The 16,731-nt window shown below is 45.3% G+C and overlaps 1 protein-coding gene across 3 annotated transcripts in view; it reads right to left on the minus strand.

Annotated features, from left to right (window-relative positions):
- The window catches only part of Fubp3 (far upstream element binding protein 3), a 47,613-nt gene extending 31,426 nt beyond the window's left edge, over positions 1–16,187 (minus strand). Inside the window, exons 1-2 of one of the 3 annotated variants that reach the window (XM_036184008.1) lie at positions 16,034–16,186; positions 1,668–1,773 (exon numbers count right to left, since the gene is read on the minus strand). In XM_036184008.1, coding sequence (XP_036039901.1) covers positions 1,668–1,773; positions 16,034–16,117 — 190 coding nt within the window. In that variant the 5' untranslated portion in view covers positions 16,118–16,186. Of the gene's footprint in view, positions 1–1,667; positions 1,774–16,033 lie in introns of all 3 variants that reach the window. The other 2 variants (XM_036184007.1, XM_036184006.1) reach the window with 2 other exon arrangements.
- Between the last annotated feature and the right edge of the window lie 544 nt (positions 16,188–16,731).

A 16,731-nucleotide genomic window follows, 5' to 3' on the forward strand; every position in this document is an offset into this window, starting at 1 on the left:
TTTCTCTGTGTAACAGTCCTGGCTGTTCTAAATTCACTACGTAGACCAGGCTGGCCTCAAATTCAGAGATCCACCTTCCTCTACCTCCCAAGTACCAGAATTAAGGCATGCAGCACCACTGCCCATCTTGTTATTGTTTTTTTTTTTATTATTTTAATGTATTTTGTATGCATGCATGCATGCACAGATGGATTGTGGAGTTCAGAGGACAAACTGTGGCAATCAGTTCTCTCCTTCCATGAATTGAACTCAGGTCTCAGGTACTGAACTATCTCCATAGCCTATGAATAGTTTTTTTTTTAATAGACAAGAAATTTTACTCTCAAAACAGTATTTATTGTCCCTTATACTCAGAATCCAATTATTCTTAAAAAACAAAAAACAAAAAACCTGCCAGGCAGATCTGTGAGTTTGAGGCCAGCCTGGTCTACAGAGTGAGTTCCAGGATAGCCAGAGCTGTTACAGAGAAACCCTGTCTTAAGAAAGCCAAAACAAACAAACAAACACTCAAGCCAGGCATAGTGGCCTATGCCTTTAATCTCAACATTCAACAATAGACAGAGGCAAATACATCTCTGAGTTCAAGGCCAGCCTAGTCTGCATAGTGAATTCCTGGCCAGCCAAGCGCTATATAGAAAGAACCTGTCTCAAACAAACAAAAACCCCACACTCTTTTGAAAAGGAGATTACACAACACATATAATTCTAAACCTTGGTGGTTTTTTCCTCTTAACAACACATCACAGAAGTGTCTATATACACAACTGGCTATGTACCCAGATCAACAGAGAAAGGTAAGCAGAAAAGACACCATCTCCCCAGCTATATGCAGACCCATGTGTAACTCTGTGCACTTCCCACCCTCAGTGTGCTCCACAGCGGAAAGAACAACGCAAGTGTGAACTTTCTGACAACACGAGGCTGGAGCACTGGTGACAGGTACGCTGAGTGTCCCTAAATTCTTTTAGAGATGGGGTTGGAAATAGAAATCAACAAACTAATAAATGAATGAATGAAAATGGATGCTTCTAGAAAGAAGTGAAAGTATATGGAGACTATTAGGGAAGACGATGGATCAGGGATGGGAGAGGGAGCTAGAAGGGAGTATGGTCAAAGTATGTAACATGCATATCTAAAAATGTCATCATGGAATCCAGTAGTGCATATAAATAGTACATGCTGATTTTGAAAAAAAAAAAAAAAATCAACAATAAACCACGCCAGACACAAATGGAAATGGTGAAAGCTGGCAGAGACTGGAAAGGTCACCAATCTGCCCTTTCTTAGAGGTCAGCTAACTACAGTTTCCCCAGGACTTGCACCAAATCTTAGGATTTCACAAAAGTACTAACTTCAATTCCCATGCAAGTGCCAGAAGGACTGAGAACTAAATCAAACACAATTCTCAAATGGGTCAAATTACTTCCAAGTGGACGCTGAGGCCAAGTCTTTACCGTGGAGCCCAGCTGAAAAGATTCCTGTATTATCAAGGCAAATAGGAACTCAAATGCCAGCCAATTGCTAAGAAAAATCATCCTAACTACTTCCTCTTCACCGTTCCTCTAAGAATGTGGTGCTGGAGAACTGCTCAGAAATGGCTGACATAGACTCAAAATAACTGGCAGGTTCACTGCCATCAAAAAGGTGAGCCGTTTACAGCAACTTACCTCCATCATCCAGGGGCCGTTTCTGTACTCCATATCCGTATACCGAGGGGTCCACCAAGGGTGTGGAATTATTCAAGTGAGGAATTGAATCAATTTTAGCAGCAATCTACAGAGAGAATCAAATTTAAATACTTGGTAGCAAGTCATAGTTTTATCCCGGGAGGGAAGACACAGTCTTCTTTAAGGGGCTGTGACCCCATTTCTCCTACCTAGAGCATTTTCTCTGGTAGGGCAAACATTTTACCTGTTGAGTTTTCTTTGGTCTTGCCGCTTTAGAAATTAACTTCCCAAATGGTGTCTTTTAAAAATTTAATTCAGGGGGAGAAGAGGTGTGTGTGGAGGACAACCTATGATAGTTGGTTTTCTTTGTCTACTTCTTGAAGTCCATGGTTCAAACTCACATTGTCTTTACCGGCTAAGCCATCTCATCACCCCCTAAGAAAATCAGAATTTTTAGTCACTTAATATATATGTATGACACATCTTCCAGAGTCCTCTGACTAACTCATAGGGTCTTGTTTTAGACAAGATCCTACTAGATACCTTCAAACTAAGGGCAGCTCTCTGCCTCAGCCTACCGACTGCTGCTATTATAAGCATGAATGGCAGACCTGGCTCTGGGCCACCTTAATTTTAAGAGCAGCCTCAAACATTCTCAGCACATAGTAAAAATGACCCCAAAAATGGGTTAGAAGGGAGCTGGAGAGATGGCTCAGAGGTTAAGAGCACCGACTGCTTTTAACCTCTGAGTTCAATTCCCAGCACCCACATGGTGGCTCACAACCATCTGTAATGAGATCTGGCGCCCTCTTCTGTATACATAATAAATAAATAATTTTTTTTTTTAAAAAAAGAGAGAGCTTAGAAGGTAAAGTGCTTGCCACCCAAACCTGATAATCTAAATTTGACCCGCAGAACCCACATGAATGTGAGAAAACATCCCATAAGCTGTCCTCTGACTTCCACAGGTGCACACACATGTACAAAATTATTCTTATTTTATGCTTATGTGTGTTTTGCCTACACGTATATCCATGTACCAATAGTGCCTGGTGCCATCAGAGGCCACAAGAGGGTGTCAGCTGCCCTGGAACTGGAGTTACAGATGGTTGTGAGGAGCAATGTGGTGCTGGGAATGCAGCTGGGTCATCTAAAGAGCAGCCAGTGCTCTTAAGAGTCAAGCCATCTCTCCAGTCCATAATAACCTTTACAAATGACTCGAGGAGCTGGAAGGAGAACTCGGTCAAGAGCTTCCTGCCGTGCAGAGAGTCTGGTTGCTAGTGCTCATGGCAGGTGACTTACAATGATGTCCTGTAACTCCAACTCCAACAGAAGGAAATCTGACCTTCTGGCTTTGGGGGACACACCCATGTGGCATATATTCACAGATATCTTTTAAAACATTAACTTTAAAATGACTCCCAGCCAGGTGGCAATGGAGCACGCCTTTAATCCCGGCACTTGGGAGGCAGAGGCAGGTGGGTCTCTGTGAGTTCGAGGCCAGCCTGGGCTACAGAGATAGTTCCAGGACAGCCAGAGCTACACAGAGAAACCCTGTCTCAGAAAAAAAAAAAAAAAAAATCCTACAAATAAACAGATAAATAAATAAAATGACTTTCTCCAAAGAGGTAAAGGGTCCAAACAGTCAATGAGCAGCCTGAATATAGACAGGATCCAACCACAAGTCTGTACCTTAGGCAGGTTATTTCCATTCCCTTTGGAAGATGCCTTCTGGTTTCCAGATTTTTGTTTGCTTGAGACAAGGTCTGTGTTGGCCTCCAAGTACTGGGTTGCAGGTGTTTACCACTACACCCGGCCTTTGTTTTTTGAGTCAGGGTCTCATGTAATCCAGGCTGGCTTGGAACTCACAATACAGCCCAGGCTAAACTCCTACCTCTTGAGTGTTGGGATTGTGGATGTGCACTACTATGCCCAGCCTCCTTCTTTATCTGTTGGTCTTACAAGTAGCTGGAATGAGTGTTATGATGGTTTCCTATTTTTCATTTTATTGAATCAACAAGAATCCTTTCCAAAGTGTAATGGAAGTTTTTGTATCTGTTCTAAATTTATGATTGTTTTCATTGTCTATAATTTGGGAAATTACCACTGAGATGGAGTAACATAGAATATATGTGGCAGTCTGAATGAGAACGGCCCCAAGAGGCTCATATTTTTGAATGCTTGGTCACTAGGGAGTGGAACTGTTTGAAAGGATTAGGAGGATTAAGGGGTGTGTCCTTATTTGAGTAGGTGAGACTTTGTTGGAGGAAATGTATCACTGGGGGTGGGCTTTGAGCTTGCTTGCTTTCTTTTTTCTGAGACTGGTTTTCTCTGTGTTGCCCTGGCTCTCCTGGATCTCACTTTGTAGACAAGGCTGGCCTTGAACTCAGAGCTCTGTCTGCCTCTGCCTCCCAAATGCTGAAATTAAAGGCATGGGCCACCACTGCCAAGCTGGCTTTGAGTTTTCAAAAGGCCATGCTAGGCCCACTCTCTCTCTGCCTAGGGATCAAGACGTAGCTCTTAACCATTTCTCCAGCTCCACGCTGCCATGTTCCCTACCATGATGATAATGGACTAAACCTCTGACATTATAAGCAAGCCCCCGATTAAATGCTCTCTTTTAAGAGTTGCCTTGGTCATGTGTCTCTTCACAGCAATAGAACAATGACTGAGACAACATTATGTGTATATGTATGGTAGTAGGAGATAACAAAAAAAATAACTGCCAAGTATGGCAGTTCATGTCTGTAACCCCAACACTAGAAAGGGTTTAGTCATGAGTTCTAGGCCAGCCTGAGTTACACTGTGAGACATTGTCTCAAAACAAACAAGTAAGCGAGAAAAAAAATAGTCAGGTTGGAAGGATGGCACATCACTTAAGAGTTCTTACAGAGGACCTGAGTTTGGTTCCCCAGCACCTATGGTGGGTGGCTGACAACCTGGGGATCTGACACCTCTTGCCTCTGAGGACATCTATATGCATGTACACAAACCCACACACAGATACAAATGCATATATGTAGTTAGAAATAAATCATTTTACAACAAAAATGCAAGAAAACAAATAACAAAAAACCGCACCATAGGTCAAAACGGAAGATTGCAAATTCAAGGCCAACTGGGACAATAGAAGGGAGACCCTGACTCAGTCACACTCAGGTCTTTGCACATGCTAGGCAGGTGCTCTACCACTGAGCCATATCCCCAGCTCTAAAGAGATCTTGTCTCAAAAACAACCCCAAACAAAATTTACAGAACAAGACACACTGTAGCTCTAAAGCAGTCTGAACTTGAATCCTGGTTATACAAATGTTTGTTACAATGTATCATTTATATTCTAGTATACATTTTATTATGTTACAGCATAAAGAAACAATGTTTTTCTTTATCATACAAATGCAACCTTGTGGGCAGTGGTGGCACAAGCCTTTAATCCCAGCACTCAGGAGGCAGAGTTCAAGGCCAGCCTGGTCTACAGAGCAAGTTCCAGAACAGCTAGGGTTACAGAGAGAGACCCTGTCTCGGAAAAAACAAAAAGAAAACAAAAGTAAAAACCAATGCAACCTTGTTCTAGGAAATGGTTTTGGTATATAATAAAACAACAAGAAACACCCTAAACATTTTCTTATTTATTCCTTCTAATCATTCTCTAGGGCAGTGGTTCTCAGCCTTCCCAATGCTGTGGCCCTTTAATATAGTTCCTCATGGTGTGGTGACTCCCAACGATAAAATTATTTTCATTGTTACTTCATAACTGTAATTTTGCTACTGTTGTGAATCAGAACATAATATCTGTTCTGGTCACAGATGACTCCTGGGAAAGGGCCATTTGACCCACTCACAGGTTGAGAACCATGGTTCTAGGGAACTGGCATTATTTCCATACAGGTATGGAAAAGCTGAGTGATCTGTCTAATGTCACCCATCTCAGAAGTGCAGAAAACAGTATTTAAACCTCCCGACTCCTCAGCAAAGATCCTAGCTACTAGGCAATCTCCAGTACATACATTCAGGGTATGCTTCCCATCCTAGCTGACTGTCTATGAGGCAGCTGCTCAGAAAGCTACTCTAGGAAAGTGAGGTACTAGCACCCCTCTATTCAGATTGTGCAGGCAGAAGTCACAGGAAACAGGATACTCCACAAAACCCAGCCCTCTAGTCCTTACCTCCAGCCCTGAATTAAAGAGGACTCTGCTGGCGATTTTCAACTACATTAAATAATTTTTCTCTTTTAGAGAGACATGGTCTATATTTTAAGCAGCAATGGACAAGTAATAAAGCAAGATCTTAAGATGTTTAGCCTCCACTGCCAAATTAGCAGAAACATGGAGAAAAGGAGCATGGTGCCAGGAATCAGTCAAGAATCCTGGCTTTGTGCTTGAAGATGGCTCAGCAGATAAGAGTGCTCAGCTTTGCAAGCATGAGGACCAGGCTTCGTATCTATGTAAAAAGCTGGGTATAGTCACAAATGCCTGTAATTCTAATGCTGTAGGGAGGAAACAGACGGGTTGCTGGGCTTTACTAGCTGAGGGTTCAGTGAGAGGTAGAATATGCAGTGACAGAGCAGAACACCTAACAGCCCTTTCCCATCTAGCTTCTGCAAGCACACACATTCGAATACAGAGTTCAGAATGCATGACTGTGAGTAAGGTGGCAAGGTTCTTTTCCAACAGGTACACAAGGCTGTTCTGGGAGGTTGCAGGATCCATGCTTTCAGGACCACACACACACTGTTCTTAGTCCCCTCATATGCACACCAAAGTCTCCCATTTGGGACAGTGATGCTCTTCCCTTTTATTATTTCACGGCCAGGCTCAATGGATAAAGCATTTGCGATGGAAACCTGAGGATCTGAGTTTGGACGCCCCTCCTTGCATCCACATAAAAAAAGCCAGACAAGCATGGTGGCTGCAGAGCCAAGAGAGTCCCTGGGGCAAGCTCAGTGAGCTTGGGTTCAGTGAGAGCCTCTGACTCAGTAAATTAAATGGGAAGCAACTGAGGAAGACACAGATGTCAACCTCTGGACTCAAAGCATACTTGCAGAGTGCTCCCACATATGCAAACAAGAATATGCATGTTGCTGGGTGGTGGTGGTGCACACCTTTAATCTCAGCACTCAGAAGGCAGAGGCAGGCAGATCTCTGAGTTCAAGGCCAGGCTAGTCTACAGAGCGAGTTCAAGGACTGCTAGAGTTACACAGAGAAACCCTGTCTTAAAAAACAAAACAATATACATGCATGTATGCGTGATACAACAAACATTGGCAAAAAAAGGAAAAAGGAAACACTATTTTAAACTGGAACCACACAAAGTACCTCATGACTATAATGGCAACACTCAAGAAGCTGGAGTAGAAGGATTGCCCTAAGTTTCAGGCCAGCCTAAATTTCAGGTCAGCCTAGAATGTAGCATGAGACACCGTCTCTAAACAAAAAACAAGTATTTTCAATCCCATGTGGTTGACATGAACCTATAATCACAGATCCTGGGATACTGAGGCAGGAGGACTTCAAACACACTTCCTTGCAAAAGGATTACTCAACTGGGCTCCTTAACTGTTTACACCCCATCATGGAGGGTTGGAGAGCCTCCACTTTCCCACTGTGGTATGTAACTCTGCCTTAACTGCAGGAAGCCTTAAGGGAAGGGATAGACTATATAAGGGGACAGGGACCCCATCTGGGAGGCGGGAGCTCACTGCTGCTGGCTAATTGTTTTTCAGGTGTGACCTGTTTATGGAAAGAACCCTCACCTATGCTATGTTAAGTCCAATAAACTCATCAGTTCCATGGTGGAATTATGCAGTGTGTTGCTGGGATCTTAGGAGAAGGGCAGACATTGCTCCCCTGGAAAGGGATTCCAGTAACACACAGTGAGACCCTAATCCCCAAAATAAAACAAAGTAAAAGTAGTAAACAAACAATGTACCGAGACTTCATAAACACTGCAGAAGTCATAAAGGAGTCACAGTAAATCACTGTCACTAGTGTTTGCTATTCGCAGAACATTCAAGATTGAAACTACAGGCTCAACACCCATGACAGCTTATCCTGCAAACCTGAAAGGGAAGCTGGACTCCACCACCAATTTATCCTTAGAAACAGGCAGAACAGCTAAATAAATGCTAGGCAGCCACCCTCACAATATGTGGGCTTCAATGGCCCTAGTAACCCTGCCTGGGGGAATGAGGCTGGACTGGCACACTCTGCTCCCTGTACTAACTAGCAGGAAACAGCAGCCAGGGCCATAGACCCAGTGCCAGGGTCTGGAGCCACAAGCCCCAGGGCCATGTCCTGGTCCTGCATCCCATATCCAAGTACATCGCAGAGAAAGCGGCACATCAGACTCAGATTCCCACACACCAGCCCATGTCTGCAGTGCTTCACTCCTCTCTAAGGTCCTCAGGGATCTCATAAAGAGCTTACTGGGAGGAGGAGTAGTTACCTGGAGATAACAGTGCAACAGATGCAAAGTACCCCGAACAGCCTGGCACACAGTCCTAGGAACCAGAAATGGCCAGGCGAACCTTTTGTGGAAGCTTAACAGTAACAAAGAAAAGCCAGAACCTATAGCACTGGGATGGAAAACAACACTGGACTAGGGTGTGGTGTGGAAGCAGAGCCTGCACACAGCATTTTACCAAGCCTGGATGCAGTTCAATCCAGACCTAAAGGAAACAATGTTTCTCTGCCTAGGAACCTCTCTCCCTATTCAGGACCACTTCCCATCCCTCAAGGGTCCCCTCCCAATATCATCTATTTTTAAGAAAATTACTACCATTAAGAATTTCCACTTCACAGATGAAAAACCAAGGCTTAAATAAGAGTTAAATAAGCCAGGCATGGTAGCACATATCTATAACCCAAGTACTGCGAAAGCTGAGACACTTGGCTGACCAGTGAGACATCACCCAAGAGGAAAACAGAAAAAAGACTTTCTCAAAGTCTCCTTGTTGCTTAGTGGGACGATCCATTTCCACAGCATGGATCAGTCATATCAGAGTAACTACCACCCACCGGAGGACCTCATGACCACCAAACGAGTTGACATATCTAAGAACTCTTGCCTGGCCCCCAGTACAGCATGGATACTGTCAATAGAAGGTATTGCCACCAGCGATGTTGCCCCTGGCTGATCTGCTCTATTTACTGGCATTAAGCAAAAGAAATTCTGACTGTAGAGATATCAGTTCCCAGCATTCTCTAACCATTCACTGCATCCACAAGGGCAGACTGAAACTCTCCTACACCTGCAGCACTTCACAAGCTCACAATGAGGTAGTTAAACTGCCTCCTTATAGCTATGGGTGCTCTGGGGGAACAGGTCTGGCCCAGTCACTGTGGTCCCCAGAGCACCTGCTACCTGGGTGCTCTAGGATTCACCTACAGAGGAACCCTAAACTTAAGAAAATTGAAATGGGTTGGGGAGAAGTTCAGCTGTTAGGAGTCTCAAAAGAGTCTAAGTTCTGCCAAGTTAAAGCAGACCCTCCCTGATGGGAGGCGTCATGCTTGGCATGTGGCAGGTGTTCAATGAACACCTGCAGAAGGCAAAGCAGGTAGGCAGAAGTCCACTTGAAAGGAGCATACTGAGACACGGGGCTAACAGGTGGGGCTGATAGGGAATGCCTCTTGGTATTTTTCCTCTCCATACTGCTCCACAAGTATCCCTTCACTACTGGGATGTCAGAGAGCTGCAGTCACCTCACTGAGGGGAAAAATGATTCAATGAACTGGACAGAAGAATCAAGTCCTGCTTAAAATTCAAGACCCAGCCCCAAGAGCCACAGCATATACAGTACTAACTATGTGTGCGCATGTGCCTGTGTGCGTGCGTGTGTATACCTGCGTGAAGCCAGAGGGTATGTCTTCCTCAGTCATCCACCCCATTTTGTATGTTAGGGTTTCTCACTGAACCTGGAATTCATTAATTCAGCTAGGTGGGCTGACCAGTGAGCTCCTCCTATCTCTACTGCCCCAGCACTGGGACTAGATACAAACCACTGCACCTGGAGACCGGAATCCTCATGATTGTGTGGCAAGTATTTCAGCATCTGGGCTATCTCCCAAGCCCCCCGCGTGCCTTTTTGAGAAAAACTGCTCTATCTCCTTTGGTTTATTTTCAAATATGAAATTCTAGCCCCGGCCCTGCATCCAACTCCACAGGAAAATGAAAAGCAGCCACCATGTGTCTGATTTATCTTCCCACTGGCCCAGCTCTTGGGAAGAGGCCTTGGACATGGCAACTCCTCAACTCTTCAGAGAGTGGCAAGTGACTTGCCACTCTGTGTTCTCACAGTACAACCACAGTCTGTGCCTGCAGAGGAGATTGGCTGTTCTTCCCAGTCTCCTGTAAAACTCCAAATGCAGCTGACTGTGGTAATGCACACCTTAGTCCCACCATCTGTGATGTGGATGAAGGATCTGGACTTTGAGGACTACATTCAGAGACTCTGAACTAGCCTGGGCTACATGAGACTATTCTAAAAGACCAAAATTATTCTTTTCAATTGGGATGATTCACAGGTGAAACAGAGTAAGTAAGGCAATGGGGCATGGTGGTGCACACCTTTAATCCCAGCACTTGGGAGGTAGAGACGGAGGTAGAAGTGAAGGCAGGCAGAGCTCTGAGTACAAGGCCAGCCTGAGCTACATAGATCAAGACAACCAGAGCTATATACAAAGACCCTGTCTCAAAAAAATAAAGGAAGGCAGAAGAGTGAGAACAAATACCTATTATTTAGAAAGCAGAGACCACAATAAATGCGGCCATGTTTTCTAGCTGCAGCTAGGGGAGTTCTGCATGTTCATGGATGTGAAAGGGCTGCTGAGATTATCTAGAGTTTGATCCATAGGATTGACTTGTTTCTGTAAAGTGACATAACACTGTGAGTGGCAACTCCTTTGGGGGTCACATACCAGATATCTCGCATATCAGAGTGACATAACACTCTCTACCCTGGTAAGAGTTACTACACATAGCTATTAGAGGCAGAGAAGTCCTGCAACAAGGAGGTGGCTCTACCTTTAACCCTGCACGTCTTAAAGTACCTGCCCACAGTTCTTTCCATCGAATACCTAGTAACAGTGTGCAGCACAACGCGGTAGTTAAGGCCTGGCAGCTACTTGTAAAAGACTTGGGCCTCTTGATGGGCTCCCAATTTGGAAAAGGATGGGAGAAACACTGTCAGTCAGGGTCCTAATGGGCACTATAAACAGCAGCAGCAAGGTGGCAGGAATGAAGGCAGCCCAGAGTGTCATGGCAGCAGTTGACTGCAGTGGAAGACAATGATGGCTGTGGCAGACATTGAAAGGCAGTCAACTTTCCTGGAAAAACTAGAGCCCCAGATCTGTATGTGAAGCCACATTGGCTTCTAAGTGTTACAGCGTGGGTAAGACAAGACATAGCTGCAGGTTTCCTGGAGTCTTCTCCAGCCCATGAGGCACTGCTGAACAGCTGTGGTCAAGGTGTTAACTACATAGCTGGGACTTCAAAAGACAGCAAAATTTGGTAATATAAGTGGGCTACCAAACCTGAAGATAATGATAAATTCCACTGGAAGTCTTTGAAGTATACCATGGAATGCAGTTAATTTACTATCTACTTTTCAATACCAAGTAAGTTTCCAACTTCTACCAGGACAGCAGTTCTCAACCCTCATGTTGTGCATGTTATTTTGTTGCTACTTCATAACTGTAACTTTGCTACTGTTATGAATTGTAATGTAAATATCTGATATGTGAGATATCTGGTATGTGAACCCCAAAGGAGTTGCCACTCACAGGTTGAGAACTGCTTGTACTAATACATGGCAGCCACCAACCAAAAACAAAACCCTCACAGGTGAACTCACTCCAAGGGTTCAATACTGCCCCATCAGAGCAAAGCCTCAGGAGCAGGTCAGGAATTCCCCATAGACACTGGCTTTCCCCAACTGTCTGAGAAAGCTGAAAGGTATATATAAACACAAAGCAGTATTTCAGTAGAACACCATTTCATTCTGTTCAGCATTCAGCAGCTCATCTGAGCCATGAATCAGACCCACATATTAAATGAGCAAAGGCATGAGCTGTCAAGGTGCATCCAATAGCCAGTGAACAGAGCTTTTGCTAATAGCAGGCACACTCTGTTCTTTTAAAGGAAATCTGCTGCTTATGCCAATATAATTTTACTGAAGCCCCATATTAGCTCAGGGAATAGGACACTTACCCCCAAGCAATCTACTCTCAGTCTCAACAGTAGGAAATGGAGCACCACAAGGAGGCTGAATTTCTGAGGCCACACACACTAATCAATATTTCCCCCACAAAGGTGTCAGTAGTGATTAGATTTCCAGGCCTACAAAATTCCTCAAAGGTTATCTCCTACTGATTTAAAATTACATCTATTTGTGTGGTTGCATGCGTGCCATGGTGCCCATGTGAAGGTCACAGGATTTATGGAAGGTACTTCTCTCCCTCTGCCATATGGGTCCTGGAATTGAACTGAAGTCCTCAGTTTTGGTTGGTGGCAAATAGCTATTTTGCTAGCTTTCTTGATTTTATAATGGCTTGGTCACTTTTATTTGGGTGCAAGGCATGGTGCCCAACTCCTTGAAGAACCATCTATATTGCACTCTATATGAGTATATACTATGAAGCTGGGTAATGCATAGGGCCTCAATGGGGTTAAGACAAAACTCCTTAGCAAGGTGTGTGTGATGTTGCATGCCCATAATTCCAGCTCTTAGGAGACTAAGGCATGAGGAACATGAGTTTGAGACAATTGTGAACTAACAGCAAAACCCTGCCTCAACAAAACTACCTCCACAACAAATAGGAACACAAAATCCTAAAGAACACTGACTTTGGCAAAAGAACCTATCTTCAGGAAAGCCAGTGAGAGGCTGTCGGCAGTGTGTAACACTGTTATGGTACAAGACCCTGTTAACAAGTTACTGTCTTCACAGGAAGACCAATGCTAACAGACTTTCTGGAAACATTTTTTCTTTTTGGATAGGTTCTTATGTAGCCCAGGCTGGACTCAAACTTTTTATACTCCCTAAGTTGAACTTCCTAATTGGCCTACTTCGATCTCTTAAGTGCTGGGACCATATACAGATGTGTGCCAACATGCTTAGTTTATATGGCACTGGGAACTGAACCCAGTACTATATGTATGCATACTAGGCAAGCATTCTACCAACTGAGCTATATCCCTAGCCAGGGAATATTTTTAATCATCCTCAGAAAAACTTTTATTTTATTTTATTTTATTTTATTTTTGGTTTTTTGAGACATGGTTTCTCTGTGTAGTTTTGGTGCATGTCCTGGATCTCACTCTATAGACTAGGCTGGCCTGGAACTCACAGAGATCCACCTGGCTCTGCCTCTCTATAGCTGGGATTAAAGGCGTGCAACACCACTGCCTGGCCAGAAAAACTTTTAAAAGCAAAACAGACTAGTGCCCACTGGTCCCTCTTGTAACCCAAAGTCAGGGCACAGGTGCAGAATGTGACTCTGGAAGATGACTGTATTTGACTCTGAGCCCACACTCCTAGCATCCTTTCTAAGCTAATGAAGAAACATTTGAACTTGCTAAGCAGCCAATGACTTGAAGAACTAGCCATGATGCTCTGGGGATATCTAGCTGTCTTAGACTTTATCAGTAGTCCAAAATCAGATCCTATTTCTACTGCCCTTCAGAACAGATGTGAATTTCTTTTATCTGCCACACAGAAATCCACTGGACCCCCTACTCTGGAAATTTTTTCAAGTGTTATGCATATATTCAGAGATTCCCTTTGAGTCTAAGAATTCCATACTCAAGTACACTAACATCAACCATTGTTGTTATGAGCCTGGACACACTCATATAAAGATGCTTCAAGATACCACCAGGAAGGAAGCTCAGTGGCTTAAAAGCTCAGAGCTATGCAACAGGCTTAACAGACTGAATTCCAGCAGGGTCACCTCATACTACTACAACTTGCTATGTTAACTGAACACAAGACAACTCATTACTCTGAAAAACTAAAGGCCTACTGTTGCTAATATTTATGAGACTATCCGTACAAGGTCCAGGGTTCAATCCCCAGTACAAACAAGACAAAACAAAAATCTTATTTCCATTTACTGGGGTGAGGGAGGCATCTCATCTTGGCAGCACTCTCTGTATGTGATGGAGACACAGAACCTTGACTATCCAGAAACTCAAACAGGATCTCCTTTGCTAAGCTTTATCATATGCATATAATGCAGTTTTTTAAAAGATAATTTTACTTTGTGTGTAGGTGTTTTGCTTACATGCATGCATGTCTGTGCACAACCTGTATGCAGTGCCAGCAGAGGGCGTCGGATCCCCTGGAACTGGAGCTACCAATTTGTTAGCCACCATGTGGGTGCTAGGAATACAATTCAGGTCCTCTACAAGAGTAGAGCTCTACAATGCAGATTTCTAATATTCAGTCTTACCCAAGGAAATCTACTAATAAACCCCCAAATTACCTCCAAAGCTTTTGTTTCTTGGGTTTTTGTTTGTTTTGTTTTGTTTTTCTAAGACAGAGTCTCATTATGTAGCTCTGGCAGTCCCGGAGCTTGTTCTGTAGACCAGGCTGGCCTCAAACTCACAGAGATCCACCTGCTGCTGCCGCCTCTGAATGCTGGGATTAAAGGCACACATTACTTATCCCAGGCTCTCTCTCTCTCTCTTTTTTTTAATCCCCTTCAAATCTTCAAAGGTTATATGGACCTACAGCTGTTGCCACTCAGCAGCAACACCCCCATCTCCAATGGGCTTCACTACCGATCCAGGCATCAGATCAGTGTGCTTCAGAAAGAAGAACAATGCTGATGAAGTTTTCCTTCTCCAGCGCTCCACATCAAGGCAGCATTTAACAGAAGGCACCCCCCTTGAGCAAGTTAAGAGATGGAGTCTTAGCAATGCTTAAAAATTCATTTTACCACTCTGTAGGCAGAGACAGGCAGGTCTCTGAGTTCCAGGACAGCCAGGGGGATACACAGAGAAACCCTCTAAAAAAACAAAACAGAAAGGAAGGAAGGAAAGAAGGAGGGAGGGAGGGAGGGAAGGAAAGAAGAAAGAAATTAATTTTACATTCAACTAAAGGGCTACAGACAAAGGACCTGAGCTTTCTAAACCAGTGACTATAATTGTTAGTGGTCACAGAAAGCTAACACGATGACTCTGACACTCTAGCATAAAGGGAAATCCAGTAGACAGTACCAACTAGTGCAAAACAGGGTTTAGGACCCAGTTTAGCAGAAGAAAATGCCAGTGAGCACAGTGGTGGAAAAGGAGCCAGGTGGCACGTTCATCCGTTACAGTGGGTAACTGAGTAACTGTAGTGGAGTAATGGATGAAGACTCACTACTGTCCTGGCAGGCCTAGGCAGTAACAAACCATTCATCAGAGAAAATTCTGGGTGAGCCCAACATTTGGGAAGTGTCAGGCTCCAAGATAATGTCTACAGAACCATCAGCATTAAATGAAAACTACATGAGAGACCGGTAGGGTTCCCTCGCAGGACTACTGGAAAGTGATTCAAAGGCCCTATTTTCACGTGCACAGGTGAGGACTTCCTAAGAATGAGTCCTGTGGCATTCTGCTAGGAATCAAACAGTCATTAGTTATGGCCCAGCTTTCAAAGAACCAACGAGCTTACAAAGTCAGAGAAGATAAACATCACTGAACAGAGGGAAGTTTGAGCGTCAGGGTATCTTGTCACTAAGTTTCAGGCAAGATACAAGGACAATTTTGTTCTAGGCACTATGCCAGGAGCCAGAGAGGCCCCATATTCATTCTCCAGGGAAGCTCAAGACCTCTAAAAAGCCAGTTTCACTGACAAAGCGCACGATATTGCCAGATGGTAAAGTTTCACGGTCGGAGCAAGCCCATCCCACACTCTTCCCAGCAGAGCAGGACTAATCACCAGAAGGAACTCTTGGGGACCACCCACTTAACACCTCTCCTCCTTTCTTGAAAAAACAAAAACAAAAAAACAAAAAAAAAAAACCCAAAAAACAAAAACAAAAGTTCTTAAATATAAAATGTCTTTGAATTTCTTCCAATCCTCTTGAAATGCAGCAAGTGGACGATGAGGTTTCCCACGGCTGCAGAAGCCACGTCTAGGGAGTGAGATGGATGCCCGGGGTCTACACCCGAGTGCCCACCAGGAGCTGTAGGGATTTGAACCCCGACTGGCAGGCCTGTGGGTGCAGCCCGGCGCACAGGCGCCAGAAGCGCTCGGCTAAAGCTTCCTCCGGTCCCGGGGCGCCTGAGGGAACCGCCCGGGCCTCCCGCGTCCCAGTTGCCCACCCGAGGCGTCGGCGAAGCGGCCTCCCGCCCCCGGCCCGGGCCTGCCGCGCCCGTACCTGCCGGACCCGGTGCAGGGCGTCCACGAAGCCCTCAGCCTTCATGCCCACCGGAGCGCTCTGCCCCTGCACCAGCTCCGCCATGGCCGACCCCGCCGCCACCGCCGTCGCTCCGCTCCCCCGGTCCGGCCTCCCGCTCCGCTCCGGGACCCGTAGCCGGAAAGGGAAAGTCGCCCCACTTCCGGCGGAAGGGAAGCCGAGGGAAGGCACTGCCCGCTTACTGAGAGATAGGTTGGGGAAAAGCCGCGTCTGTGAGGCGGGGTCTCAAGGCACGTGACCGCTGTCCGGCCGGAAGTGGGGGCGTGGCCGCGGCACGAGGGGGCCTGCCCAGCGCACGAGGCTGCTGTCCGTCAAGAAGGCCGGGTCGCGACCCCGCCCTCTAAGGGGGTCCTGGGCCCCGGACCTTTATCGTCTGTGTGAGGGCCGCTGGGGCGCAGTGCGGCTGCCAGGTGCCCGCTGTCAGATTTTGGTACGTGACGGAAGAGAGACGTGGCTCTTCCCACACCCAAGCGTCGAGATGCACTGGCAGCCCATGCACCACCCCCATAATAGCCGTGGTGGGCTGCATTGACTGTGACTGAGCACGTTTACATGGTACTCGGAGGCTCAGTACTCCAGAATGTCCCGGGACTGGTCATCAGTTTGCCAAGGATGGGTTTGATGGCACCGCTCAAGAAGGCCACCTTGGCTGTAAAGCC

The sequence above is a fragment of the Onychomys torridus genome, chromosome 4, assembly GCF_903995425.1.
Source record: "Onychomys torridus chromosome 4, mOncTor1.1, whole genome shotgun sequence".
Lineage (NCBI taxonomy): Eukaryota > Metazoa > Chordata > Mammalia > Rodentia > Cricetidae > Onychomys > Onychomys torridus.